A 13,708-nucleotide genomic window follows, 5' to 3' on the forward strand; every position below is an offset into this window, starting at 1 on the left:
GGTCGAGGCAGTTCGTTACAGCACATAGAACACGAATCTATGGTGTGAAGACCTCTAGTAATGTACTGTGACGCCCAATGTCAAAGCTGGCGTCCTGGGCAAATATCGCCTTGGTCTGAAGTGCGGCAGGAGTCTGACCGAGCACCGTGCGGGCACTGCCTCCGGCTTCACATTCACCGTGGTCCTTTCTCTGGTCTTGGTGATAGAGCACAGGCAGGTGTGCGCGTGTGTCTGTGTGTGTTTATGGTGTGTGTTACTGTGTGTGTGGTGTGCGCATGTGTCTGTGTGCCTGTGTCTGTGAGTTTATTAGGGTGTGTGTGTGTGAGTGTGGGTCTATATGTATGGTATGTTGTGTTCAGGGTGCATGTGTAGTGTGTGTGGTGTTGTATGTGCTTAGGGCATGTGTGCAGTGTATGTGAGTGGTGTGCTGTGTGCACACACACACATGCACGTGCAGATGGGATCCACTGTGGGATCCGCATGGGCCCCCAATGTCACAGCGGTCTCCCTGAGCCACAGGCTGATGCTGCTGGGTGGACGCACCCACGTTACAGCCACCACAGCCCAGCAATGCACCCACGTCCCTTGGGTTCCCATTTCCGCGGCCCAATGTTTCCGGCCTTTGCTCCTAGTGGAGCGGTGGTTGCCCAATGTCCTTTAAAGCAGGCGACTCTGTATTAGCTAGAGTGTGCTGTAGGAAACAGATATGTAACTCCGGTGAAGCTGAGCAGGGAGCCTGGAGCCCCCCGCTGGGCCCCTCGCTTACCCTTGGGCACCTCTGAGGCCCTGGAGCTGATGGACTTCGCAGGGGCCTGCGTGAGCATCCCTGTGGTGGAGGGAGCTTTGGAATCCCCGCCAGGACACCTGGTGAGCTGTGCTACCCACGCACCTGCGGTGGCCATGCGTGGTGGGACTCTGCGACCCTCAGCAGTACTGACGGATCAATTAGAGGGATCAGGGATATCCTGAGGTCTGTTTACTTTGCACTCACTCAACTCTGCTTTCAGATGTCCCACCAAAGAGACTTAGTCACAGGGGAGAGAGCACCAGACACAGGACACCTCCCACTGGCCTCTTTCCAGGGACAGCCCTGTGGAGTCCTGCGCATTAGTGACACACTCTGGAAATCTTTGAGTATAAACACAACCACCTCTGTTCGCACATGTACAACATCCACCCTGACAGAAGAGGGTCAGGGCGGGAGCCACCTTCTGCCCCCACAATGAAAGTGACAACGGCGAAATTAATAGATGGTGTTCGGTTCGTGCTTTCCTTCCGCACAGCTTTGCTCAGATTATAGGCTCCACACGTACAGTGGTCCTAAGATTACGTGAACATTTTAGAATTCAGAATCGGTGGCCTTGTGTTCACAGACAGAAAGCCAGATCGGCAAACACTCCTTCGTGTTCTCTTAGGTGCACACGCTCCTTGTCTGGGCTGTCCTGGGAAGGCGGTCTGAACTTCGAGAAGTTCTCACAGGTTCTGAGAGCGTGTCCGGGGTTGGAGGCCACACTGAGGGGTCTGGGACAGACTGTGTCTGTGGGCCCAAGGGTCCATCCAGGGCCTGAGAACATGTCCATCCATCACGAATCCATGTAGAGACTGAGAAGTGGTCTAGGGTTCAGAAAACTTGTTCTCCAACCAAACATGTCAATAGTAACTTATCCCCTGGAGAAGTAAACGTTTTGTCCTATTTTGACTCTATTTAGTTTCTTAGTTTTATTTATTATTACATTCTGGTTTTGTCTGGTTTACTAGCAAGTGACATATTTTTTCCTTTTTAAGATGATCAGTGACCCACAATTTAAACCTCTATGCCTCCTGACACGGGGTGGCGGGGTAGGAACCTTAGTTTAAGAAATGTGGTGGGCACAGAGGATGAAATGGAATGTTTCCTGTTAATGTATTAATATTCCTTTACTTGTGAGAACAACAATAAACACTGAAACTTCCACCTGCACCTAGAATAGGGCCTTCTTGAGAAAGAAGTTAGTCAAAGTTGGAAATCATTATTTCACTGGAATTGTATCCACATTTTCACATAATTTAATGGATACTGACAGTGAATTCCAAACTTCAAAACTACAAGACTTCGTGGCAGAATGATACACAGGATCTACAGTCTCAATTTTGTGAAGCTTCCTTCTATGCTAATTACCTTCCGTCCTTTCCATCCGACACAGAGCTGCTTTCCGTTCTAGAAACTGCCCGATCGATCGATTGATCGATCGTCTCTTTCCATGAGCTTCTGAGTCCACCAGGGCAGCTGGTCAGTTCTTCACCATTTCTGACCCAGTGAACTTGTCATGTGACTCTAGGAGATGATTCCATTATCACACTAGTCATTCTCTCCTGCCTCATCTCTGCTCTGCTTCTTTTTAACAAGTGCTGATGATTTATTTGCCCCAGGTAAACACAGAAACTCATCACGCCTTGCCCCCACACCCTCCCTGGGGTAACTGCTGCTCCCCAGGTGGCCCTTCCACAGTCGGTCTCCTCTCCACATCCCATCAGCGCCCCCGCCCCTCGTGAGAGCAGAGAATTGCTGACTGACGCAGTAGACTCAGGACCTCAAGGTCAAGCTCAGAGACAGAGCTCTATGATTCCTAAAGCTGGAGGATTAATTAAAAATTGACCTCAAATGACCAGTCAATAAGGAGCCGTGAAGAACCTTCCCTTCTCATTGGACTTTTGTACATTCTCCTGAAAAAACGTGGGTGTCAGAATTCATGTTGCCGATCAATTTGCTCTTTAAATAATAATTCCAGTGACATTCGTGTTATGGCTTAGCAATGCAAAAGAGCGATCCGCCCCTGCTCTGAAGGCGTCGAGATCAAATAATCAAATATCGAGTGTCAGGAACCAACCCACTATGTGTCAGATGGGCTGTTTGCACACATCACCTCACTTTCCATATCTCGATTCTGTCTGATCGCTATGGAAATTTGGGGCATGAAGACAGAAGGTGAGGCAAGGTGCCCGAAGCCCTGTGGGCAGCACCTCGAGGTGGTTCTTCATCTGTCACTTTTTAAAAATTAGATTGGAGCCATCTTCACTCAGGACATAGCTTTGTCCATCTCTCTCTAACCTGGGACTTCCACTTGGCATTGCCTGTGGACCAGAGGTTTCTCCAAATAATCCAATTCCCTTGAGCAGAATCAGCTGATACCTGCACATTCCTGGGAAGAATAGCTTGCATGTTCGAGAAAGAAGAAAGCTCATGGGGCTTCATGTGCGGGCAGGCTCTAGGGTACAGGAGGGCTCGAGAGCCTGGAGAACAGGGGTGGGTGGATGGAGGGGACTGCTTGGGGTGGCGGGGTGGGGGGGCCTGGTTCGCTGAGGTCAGAGCAGAGGGCGGTGGAGGACGGCAGGCTGTGAGGGTCAGGGATGTGTGGTGCAGGGACAGAAATGCTGACGAGAAGAGTCTACCCAGGTCTCCGAGCCCGAGTCCCCGCTTTGCTGCCACAGGACGGATATGGGCTGGAGCAACAGCACGTGTGATGCTCTGTGTAGTGAGCAGGTTGCACACACATCAAACCTGCCAGTACATGGCAGGTCCTGGGCGATGGGGGTCAGGGCTCCCCCCACCCCCAGCTTCCTGGGGAACAGAGTCCTAGAAAGAAGACAGACACGTCGCAGGGCCAAGTCGGCCCAGAGGTCAGGTATCCTGGTCAACTCTCGTCTCTGGTATAGCTCCGTGCTCTGATTAGGAGGGTTCCGCAGGGGACCAGTTTGACAGCGGTTGCTCCCCCCCTTCCTAAGGTGGAGACTGCTGTTCTCATTATTGCTATACTATTTATTAGAACTTGAACGCTTCTTCAGACAGGCTTGGACGAGAGCCCTCAGAGGTCCCCTTAAAATAACACAAAAAGCTATTTGTCACGGAGCTTTGGGAAGTAGTCATATAACCACGTCCAGATTACGTAAAATGGCAAAAATTAATGGTCTGAAAGAAAATGCACTGTGATAAAGTTTTACTAAGTCAGCATGAATTCTTATAAGAACTTAAAAAAATTAGCATGAAGCTCTTGAATTAAGGGCTTATTGTAAAGTGATTCCAAAGCTGACACAGAATAACATGGCTTCGACCATTACATAATTTTCAAGCAGAAGGAGAGAAATAATTGGACACTTAATGGCTGAAGACTCACTAAAATTATCGCAGCAGCATACAAAACAGGTGTGGCAAAGGCTACAGCTCTCGGAGAGAAGACATTTTTGCTTAAAATAATACTTGGCCAACATGACATGGAAGAGAAAAACAACGGACACATCGAACTAAGACACGAGGAAGGCGGTGGTCTGAACCGCGCTGGCGCATTTTGGGGGGGCAGCAAAAAGGTTTTCATGGAGCGAAGTCAAGAATTAGGCCAGCGAATTAAGGCAAGCTCTGTGGCCCAGCTCCCCCCGCCCCCCAACAATAGCTCCGGGCCCGGGAAGGCGGCCAGCTGACAGGCGTCCCCTGGCTGCCCTGGCACTTCAGACAGGACCCGGCCGTTCCCCCCACACCTGCCCCATTTCTCACCATCCTCCTTGGTCCGGGTAAAAATCTGCTCACTTCGGACGCCGTCTCCAGCGCGGGTGAACGCCAGCACCTGGATGCTGTAGTTGGTGTATTTTTCCAGCCCGTCCAGCTCCAGGGAGGGCTGTGTGGTGGTGACATTTTTAATCTCGCCCAGCTCTGGAAGACAAGAAGGCATGACCTGGTTATGGCGGCTGGGGACACATACCTTCCTCAGTGCTGTCCTTGATGTCCAACCCTGGGCCACGTGCCTCCATGTGTCACGCCCAGAAATCACTCAGAGGGACTGTGCATGTCCTTTCCACTCAGAAAAGCTCATTCCTTCCTAACTGGGACCCTGGCCGGAACATTGGTTGAAAAACAGAGCAACCCACTCCAAGTTATAACCCCAACCCCAGCACCACATCAGCTACTCTGCAAAGTCCCCCGGCTGTAGAGAATCCCACATGTCCCTTGCACCCTGACCCCAGGGAGCTCAGGACCACATAGTGCTCCCTCTGTGGACACATTCCCAACTGCTTGTTAAGAAGCTTCTGTGTAGTAACTGCGTGCAGTGACAGCTGGTCACCGGACTTGTGTGCTGATCTCTTGGTAAGGTGTATAAATGTCTGACCGCATGCTGTACACCTGAAACCGACACGGTGTTGTATGTCAACTGTCCTGAAAAATGAATTTTAAAATTCTGCTCATATTTAATGTGTGCATTTTAATGAGTTGGGCACACGCACACACCTGGATACCATCAGGACAATCCAGACCACAAACATAGCGCCACCTTCAAAAAAAGATTCTGCAAGTCAAGTTTTGTTGTTGTTTTTAAAAGCTGCTCTACATCGACGCACATGTGCCTTTAAGTACCAAGTTCTCCTCCAGTCTCTGAGTTGGGACGAGGTGGCTCAGCAAACTCCCGTCACCAGGAGCGAACCCTCTCGGCACCCTTGCTGAGGTGACATGCTGATGTGTCGGGAACGTGGCGTTGGCTAAAAATGCTTCGTTCTCTGGAGTGGGATCGGCTAATGATATTCAAAGGTGGGACATGATGCTCTCTCCTCTGAGGCCTCGTACACGCGGCAGTTTGAGGAAACTTACAGGGTGTGTTCACACCTCCGGGGGCGTTCAGGCTCTGAAATGAGCCTCCTGCAGAGGAGTCAGAGAGGGGACAGGGGCCTGAGGAGAGGCCACCCGGAGGGCGAGTGGCCACGTGTGGGAGATGTGGCGCCGCCTGTGTCCCTGGGTACGGTGAGGACAGGGTGGGAGGTGGAGGTCGGGAGGGAGTCCTCCTCGGGTGGCTGGCGACCATGAAGGCCGACCTCGCACACATTTAGAAAGCAGTAGGGCAGCCTGTGGTTTCTCCTGCTCTCTCCTGCCTTAGTAAGTAAGGATAACGGATGTGTTATCTGAGTGTTAATGAAAAAAGTGTGAGTATAGACATCATGAGACCTTTTCCCACTTAGAAAATCTACATTATGCCAAAGACCTCATACACACACACAGATATACACATCTGCACACACATGGCACACACATGCATATATATGCTTGTACGAACACACAAGCACATGAATGTGGACACACATATATGTACATGCATGCCAGCACATGATGCACACCTACTCACACAAATACACATACCTGCAAACATGTGCACACACAACACACCTACTCACACAGGCAAACACACATGCCTACAGACGAGCACACATGGTGCATGATACACAGAGCACAACACATGGCTGCATAGTTGCTACACACACACCCAAGCCTGCACATGCAGTGAACACACATGACAGCATGCATCCCTGTACAGATATGGATGCATGCACAGGCACACACATGTGTGCACACACATGCACGCACATTAATGTATGCCCGTTTGCACACACACTCAGGGAAAGGCATCTAAGGGGATGAAGGGACTCCACGAGCTGTGCCAGGAGCGCACAATGAGAACTTGACTAAATCATCAACCTCTTGGGGCCTCTGTGTGTCGTTTATTTGCTTTCTCTTGAAAAGGGACCGGGGATCTCCACCTCACAGGGCACAGGGCCCTAATAGATGAAGTGGGAGAAGGCTGTGCCCAGCGGGGGGTGGTGCCTGAACAAGACAGTGAGGAGGAGGAGAGTGGTGAGAGGGAGAAGGCAAGTGGGCGCCTGGTCTTTTTAAAGAGCAGCCATTGACCCTAAGAGTCACATCTGCTCATGAACTACTGTGCTGGTTAGAATTAGTATTTGGGCGTTTACTCATCTTGGGGCTCATACTGTTCTGATGAACTCATTTGTCATGAACCAGGAATATGACTGCAGCCCAAACTCCCACCCCAAATTATCCCCAAAACTTCCGAAACTGCCGGCTGCCAGGACCAGCTCCGTGCACAAGGCCGCTCTTGCCCTGGGGGAAGGCGCTCTGCCCAGCACACCCTCCATGAAGCAGGGGCGGAGGAGCAAGGGGGACACTATAGCANGTGTGTCGTTTATTTGCTTTCTCTTGAAAAGGGACCGGGGATCTCCACCTCACAGGGCACAGGGCCCTAATAGATGAAGTGGGAGAAGGCTGTGCCCAGCGGGGGGTGGTGCCTGAACAAGACAGTGAGGAGGAGGATAGTGGTGAGAGGGAGAAGGCAAGTGGGCGCCTGGTCTTTTTAAAGAGCAGCCATTGACCCTAAGAGTCACATCTGCTCATGAACTACTGTGCTAGTTAGAATTAGTATTTGGGCATTTACTCATCTTGGGGCTCATACTGTTCTGATGAACTCATTTGTCATGAACCAGGAATATGACTGCAGCCCAAACTCCCATCCCAAATTATCCCCAAACTTCCGAAACTGCCCGCTGCCAGGACCAGCTCCGAGCAAGGGGGACACTATAGCACAGGCCCGATGCAAAGCGCCATGCTTCGTTTCCCACCATTTCAGTTCTGGCTCTTCCTTTAGGGTGTAAACACGGTTTCTATCACCTACCGTTCACAGCCCCGATAGGGTTATTTAAAAAACATGGGAAGTAGAGAATAGTGTTCAGTTGGTGAGAGTAGAATAAGATAAAATGAATATGTAAAATAAGTGCAGATGCCACACTACCTCTTTCACAAAAAGCTTTAAAAATGCTGTATTTTAGAACAACCTGGTTTTATAGCCTCTCTCACTCTCAGAGTGGTTCATGGCAGAAAGCAAAGCAGGGGTGGGAATGACCGGAGCCTCGCCCCACAGGTGCAAACACCCGGTTGGTGTCTAGATGTTACTTCGCTCCAGAACCCCACTGTTTTGTCTTGCAGAGAGGCCAAAGAGACGTAAAGTCGCTCGGATTCCGATGGAAGTAGTACTTTCCAAGATGAGCAATTTTCCTAACAATCTCGGGTGAATTGCTTCTGTCAGGTCTAAAAAAGTAAATTTAACTTTCTGATGATGATAAAATACTCAGAAATTTCACTGACATATTGTATATTTAACCTATGCTATCAAAGATGTATTAACCAATTTTACTTTATCTGATCACATTAATAATAACAAAGAGCTTTCTTATATACCCTTTTGAAAATATTTGGGGTGATTGCTAATCACAGTGACAGTAACAATTTCTGCCTCTTCTGGCCTGTATGAGTGTGTGTGTGAGTGTGTGTAGGCATGTGTAAGAGCGTGTGTGACTGTGAATGTGTGAGTGTGCATGAATCTGCATGCATGTATTTGTGTTATTGTGTGAATGTGTGTGAGTGTATGTATTTGTGAGTGGTAGTATGTTTTAGGTTGTGAGTCTGTGAATATGAGTATGTGTGTGGGTACATGAATGTGCATGCGTGTATATGTGTGAGAGAGCATGTGAGTGTGTGCTTACGAGGTATGTGAGTGTGCATGAGACTGTAAATGTGTGCTTGTGAATGTTTTGGTGTGAGTGAAAGTGTGGGAGTGTGTGAGAATGTGTGTGAATGAGTGTGAGTAGTGTATGTGTGTGCAGTGTGTTCTCAGGGATCAGTGGGCCCGGTTCTCTGCACACTCACTACTGCTCTCTGTCTGTGGAAACCTCAGGCCCACAGCCCGAGGAGCTCGTGCCAAAGCAGCCCCCGGGACTGCCCGCTGGTGCACACATGCCCTGTTCCTCGGTGGCAGGGGAGGTGTGGCCGTTCCCAGGCAGGTTTGTCCCCTGAGGGAAGGTGCGTGGAGGACTTCTGCATGCACGCTGAGCACGTCGCCTGGACCTCAGTGCAGCGAGTAAAAGTGTCCTTAGAAAGGCCATGCCTTTCCCGGCACCACTTATTTCAGTTTATGTGTTGGGATGTCTAGTCTTGAAAGCTTTAAGAGTGTGGAGTTGACTGAATCACATAAACCTCACCGTCCGTCACAGAACTAAGATGCTACTGGGCAGTGCAAGCACACGGGAGGGACCCGTGAAGAAATGGAGTGATTTTAGTGTTGACGCTGTCTTTAGGGGAGTGTGTCAGGGTGTGCAATTTTATCTTGTTCAAGGGGAGGTGATGAAACCAGAACACACACATGCACATGATATCCTATGGTATCAGGTCAACAAAATAGATACTTTGGCAAATTTTTGTGGTTTTAAACTTTACATCTACAGGATTTTCAACAGCTATTTTTGGCAGGGGACAGTGACATGTGAAAGAATCATCTGTTTAAGTCTGTCGCCCTGGGGGCCAGCTGTGCCACCTTGGGCTTGTGGTTCTTCATTCAGGAGACTTTCCCTCGCTCATGAGTCTAGAACTTCTGCCCAGCAGACCCTGCTGCCTGTGTTCAGCAGGAGCCCAGTGCAGACGGGTGCTCAGAGAGCCCGTCCGCTGCAGGTTGGAGCAGGTCCCTCTTTACAGACCACCTCCCAGTGCCTGGGGCTGGGCACAGTGCTACGCCAGACAGCAGGAGGGGTGGGGTCTGGTCCTCGGCCCAGAGAAGCAAGTCTGGTTACAGACACAAATGGCTAAGGCTTGGACACTGCCATTGACTGGGTGTACTATGATCATTTCGCTAACATGTTTTCTTTCCTCTCTTCTGGCATTAACAGCAGAGGCCCCTGCAGCCTCCAGAGCCCACTTACCTGCCTGGCAGAGCAGACCCAGAGGGTCCTGAGCAGGAGTGGAATGTATCTGGGGGCTCAGGCTGTCTTTGCTCAAACTCAGAGGTGAGTGTACATTAGGAGACCACACCCACTCAGAAGGGCTGAAAGACCCCAGACCAGAAAGTAGGCAGGACCCTGGGGTAGGAGTGCAGGAAGGAGGAGGCAGGACCCTGGGGCAGGGGTGCAAGAGGACTTATAATTAGGAAAACACACCTATGCCTAGATTTTACAAGTGCCACCCCCTCCTACACCTCCAATTGCTTGTTGGAAGGACGCGATGCCTTAGACGGCTGCACACACCTATTAAAATGCTGGATGAGAGAGAAGAACAGAATGATGTGGGAAAAAGAGGAAACTTCATTGATGGAGAAATGCCCACCGTGTCCTGAACCTGTGTTAGGACCAGGGTCTGCAGATTCCATGGCGTATCCTTCGGGGCAGACTTAAAGCCCTAGTCCAACCCTCTTACCTCCATCCATGAGGTTGGCCCAGTAAATGACTCTGAAGCCCTGGAGAATTCCGTTCAGTGCTTCCTTGGAAAGTGTGGACCAGGATATGGATATGCTTTCTGGTGACGTTGCTATGGCTTGGACATTTTCAGGGGGGTAACTGGGCACTGAAATTAAATAATTAGAATCTGTAATAATGGTGGGTGGTTTTACCAGTAGACCAATCTCGAGAAAGCAACATTAGTTTCATATTTCAACATGTGAGCAAAAGGGACTGTTGCACTCCACCCTCCCAATTAAGGAAAAATGAGTACCATTCCCCTACACAACTATTGTGACTCAGTAACATATCATGCATTTCTGCACATGTCCTAGTAGGCTTCCCTAGTCCGTTTCCAGACAAGCTCCTTCACTTGTCAGGAGGTCGTCCCAGGCTTGGGGAGTGGAGAACACTTCTGACCTCACTGCGTGAGGGAAGCCCAGTACTTGTCTGGGTTACTTCACCATAGCGCTCATAAGTGGCTGCTCTAAGTTGCATTTACTTCGGCAATGCCCTCCCTCCATTTGGAAACGTCTGGCATGTAAATTGGAAGCCTCGCTAGCAAAAAGCGCTAAAAAGCGGGCATGTAACCGTCGCTTATTCACGCCCACGCACCCCCCGCCTCAGTCCCCTTTCAGGACTGAAACGTTCGGTCAGGGGAAAGAGAGAAAATGGACGCAGATGCAGGCTAGAAAGATATTGGGACTATTTTTCACACGGAGTTTATGCAAACCTTAAACGCCGCACCCAGGTGAGGGGAGAGAATGTTGACGGAACCACGAGAAAAATGAGCATCGAAGCGTAAAACAAAGGGCACATTTAATCACCACGGCAGAAATTGTGAAGGCGGAAATGAAACCCAGTCTTCAAGTTGCTGAATATCTCAGATTTCTCTTTCTGTAAAAAATTTCAAAACTCCTAGATGGAAGTCACCACATGCTTCCTCAAACCTTCGATCAAGTGGGTAATTAATTGCACGAGGGATATTTTGCAGTGCAAGCTTTTCGGCTTAATATCTACTACTACATATTGAAGAAGTTAGTCCCACATCCTATCTCTGCGCCTGAAACACGGCGCCTTTTGACCCCAGGATTCTACGTGTCCTTTCAAGGGCTACCATAAACCAGAGCTTTTGGGGTATCTTCACTATGTTGCTGTTAAAAGTGATACTTAATTCTTAAGACCACTAGGTGGCGCTCCAGCACTGTGAGATGTGCTTCTGTAAGCCCACTCGTTCTTGTTCTCTCTGGTCTCAGATGCTTGAAAATAGAAAGCCATTATAAAAAAAAAAAAAAAGAAGAAGAAGAAAAAGAAAAAAAATCCTCCTTAACAATGATTTGGAAGAAATTCTTAGAAAATCAGATTTCTGTGCTCTGGTCAGACCTCCGCAGTCAGAAAGAGAGCATGTGGTTTCACGCCCAGTTCTTGTTTTGAGATGAATGACAAAGATGCTGGGAAGGAGAGCCAACCAATGCAGCCAGTAAGTGAATAAGGGCAAGCTTCCCCATGGAGACCCCCGTCCCCGCAGCCCCTGCGACCTGCCTCTGGCACTGCAAAGCCAGCAGGGGCCAGGCTGGGTATGGGGACCCAGCACCCCCGACCTGAAGAAGCCCTTGAGGAAGACAAGCAAGCCACGGGCCTCGATCCAGGGGAACCTACCATCCTCAAGGGTGGTGGTGATGATTTCCTGAGAAGAAGGCCCCGTCCCGGCCCGGTTGCACGCCTGCACCACCAGGCCGTACTGGGTGAACTTGTTGAGGTTGTCCAGCGTGTAAATCTCACTGTCCCCGGTGGTGTCAATGCTGATGATGTTGAACTGGAAGTTGCCCCCTGTGCTGTACTCGCGGTAGCCTATTTGGTAGCCTCGGATAATCCCGTTTTGCAAGTGCTTCTTGGGAGCCTACACAGGAGAGGAGAGAATACACTCAAGAATACTGGACAGGAGGGCCACCAGCACCCACGCATCTGTAAGGGGACCAAAAATAAGGCCCGATAACCACGGGAATAAAACGAGGGTGGCATTGTCGAAGCACCTGCTTTGGGAGTGCGTGCTCTTGGCTGGGGCTGGTCAGTAGCTCCCTGAATTAAAGCAGCAGCCCTCACCCCAGCCCTGTGACTTAGTGCTGCTCCGACCCCCACGGGACACAGGAGGTCCCACAAGCATGAGGGACAGAGGGGGCTCTGGCACCAGAGCCTGTGGTCCACGCCACTGCCTGTCATGTGGCCAGGGCCGACTGTCCTGGTAGGTGGGGAAGTGATGTGAGAGGTGGTTGCGTTTGTGGGGTCCCAGAGTCCACCAGCCATCTCTCGGCCACCAGCACAGCCCACTTAGCTGGCCTTTTAGTCAGATGGTTCCCAGCACCGAGGGATAGAATTGATCACAGAAAAATGACCGCTGCCCTGTTGGAGCTCACACCCCGAGGGAACGGGCAGAATAAAAGGGCTCCCAGTGTGAAAGCTGGACGTGGAGGGGAGTCCCCTCCTGTCGGGAAGGCCGCACTCTCAGGAAGGCCTCAGTCACTCTGGAACAGCTTTCTGGTGATTTAAACTGGGCAGGGGAGGCCAGGGTTTGCTTTTTTCTGTCAAGGACAAAGGATCTGTTCAGTCGACGACAGAACAATCTTGGTTGACTTGGACTTTTAAGAGCAGCCAGACTCTTTCAAATATGCTATAAGAGTAACACCAAAGTGACCTTGTAAAGTAATGAAGGTTTTGTAGACTTTAGGCAGTCAACAGCTGTGTGCATGTGTAACTACACATATGTGTATTTGTGTCCTGTCTGTGTGTGCTTATGTGTGGGTGCATGCATGTGAGTGAGGGCACGTGTGTCTGTGTGTACGTATTTCAGTGCAAACCATGGGTTTAGATTTCTCAGGGCTCTGAAATGCCTTCTCTGCCCAGAAGGTGTTTAAGTGTCCAGTTGGAGAGAGGAAATAAACATTCAGAGAGCTCTAGAGAAATCTGAAGTGTCCTGGTATGTGCTGCTGGACCGTGAGGGCCAGCAGGCTCCCCAAAGTGGTGGAAGGAGAGTAGTCAGAAGCAGTCCAGAGAGGCAGACCCCAGGTGGGCCTGAGCTCTGGAAGGGGAGGGAGGGGGAAGGGGTGGGGCCTGGAGGAAGGGGTGGGGCTAGAGGGAGGGGCGGGCACCTAAGACAAAGCAGCTGGCAGGCAGGCAGGCAGGGGAGCTGCCTGGTAGGGTTGGTCTCCACCACCAGCAAAGTGTGAACGAGGGGGTCCACAGGGAGAAGGCGGGAGAAGGTCATGAGCAGACAGCAGCATCAATGAACTCAGCGAACAACATCTATGGATTTGCCTAATACGCCCACCTCCCCGTGGGATTGGACGTCCCCACCTGTCTTCAGGTGTGCGTCTGAGCTACACAAGAGCAGTATGTGCACACGTCTCTTTAAAGGAAGCTTCCTCATTTATGGTTTTTCTGGATTCCTGTTGCTTTTCTCCGCTGGTCTGATTTGCTGCCTTAACGCGGCGCTGTTGTCAATGAAACAGTCACGTGAGCCGTGACGCAAGTCGGCACAGTCAGACCCTGGCACACAGAGCTCGTCCCTCAGTTACTGTGAGCAAATGCCCGAGCCGTTCTGCTCGCACATGATTGACTCTGGCTTCCACTTGGACTTGAAATCGGG

General features: G+C 50.4%; 1 protein-coding gene across 1 annotated transcript in view; it reads right to left on the bottom strand.

Annotated features, from left to right (window-relative positions):
- Window positions 1-13,708, bottom strand: part of DSCAM (DS cell adhesion molecule) — a 537,171-nt gene that overhangs the window by 77,295 nt on the left and 446,168 nt on the right. The window contains exons 17-19 of the mRNA XM_037042990.1: window positions 11,725-11,965; window positions 10,046-10,192; window positions 4,526-4,681 (exon numbers count right to left, since the gene is read on the bottom strand). Of these exons, the coding sequence (XP_036898885.1) occupies window positions 4,526-4,681; window positions 10,046-10,192; window positions 11,725-11,965 (544 nt within the window). The remainder of the gene's footprint in view (window positions 1-4,525; window positions 4,682-10,045; window positions 10,193-11,724; window positions 11,966-13,708) is intronic.

Source organism: Sturnira hondurensis, unplaced genomic scaffold (genome assembly GCF_014824575.4).
Source record: "Sturnira hondurensis isolate 20B ecotype Veracruz unplaced genomic scaffold, ASM1482457v3 Scaffold0003874, whole genome shotgun sequence".
In the NCBI taxonomy this organism is placed as follows: Eukaryota; Metazoa; Chordata; class Mammalia; order Chiroptera; family Phyllostomidae; genus Sturnira; species Sturnira hondurensis.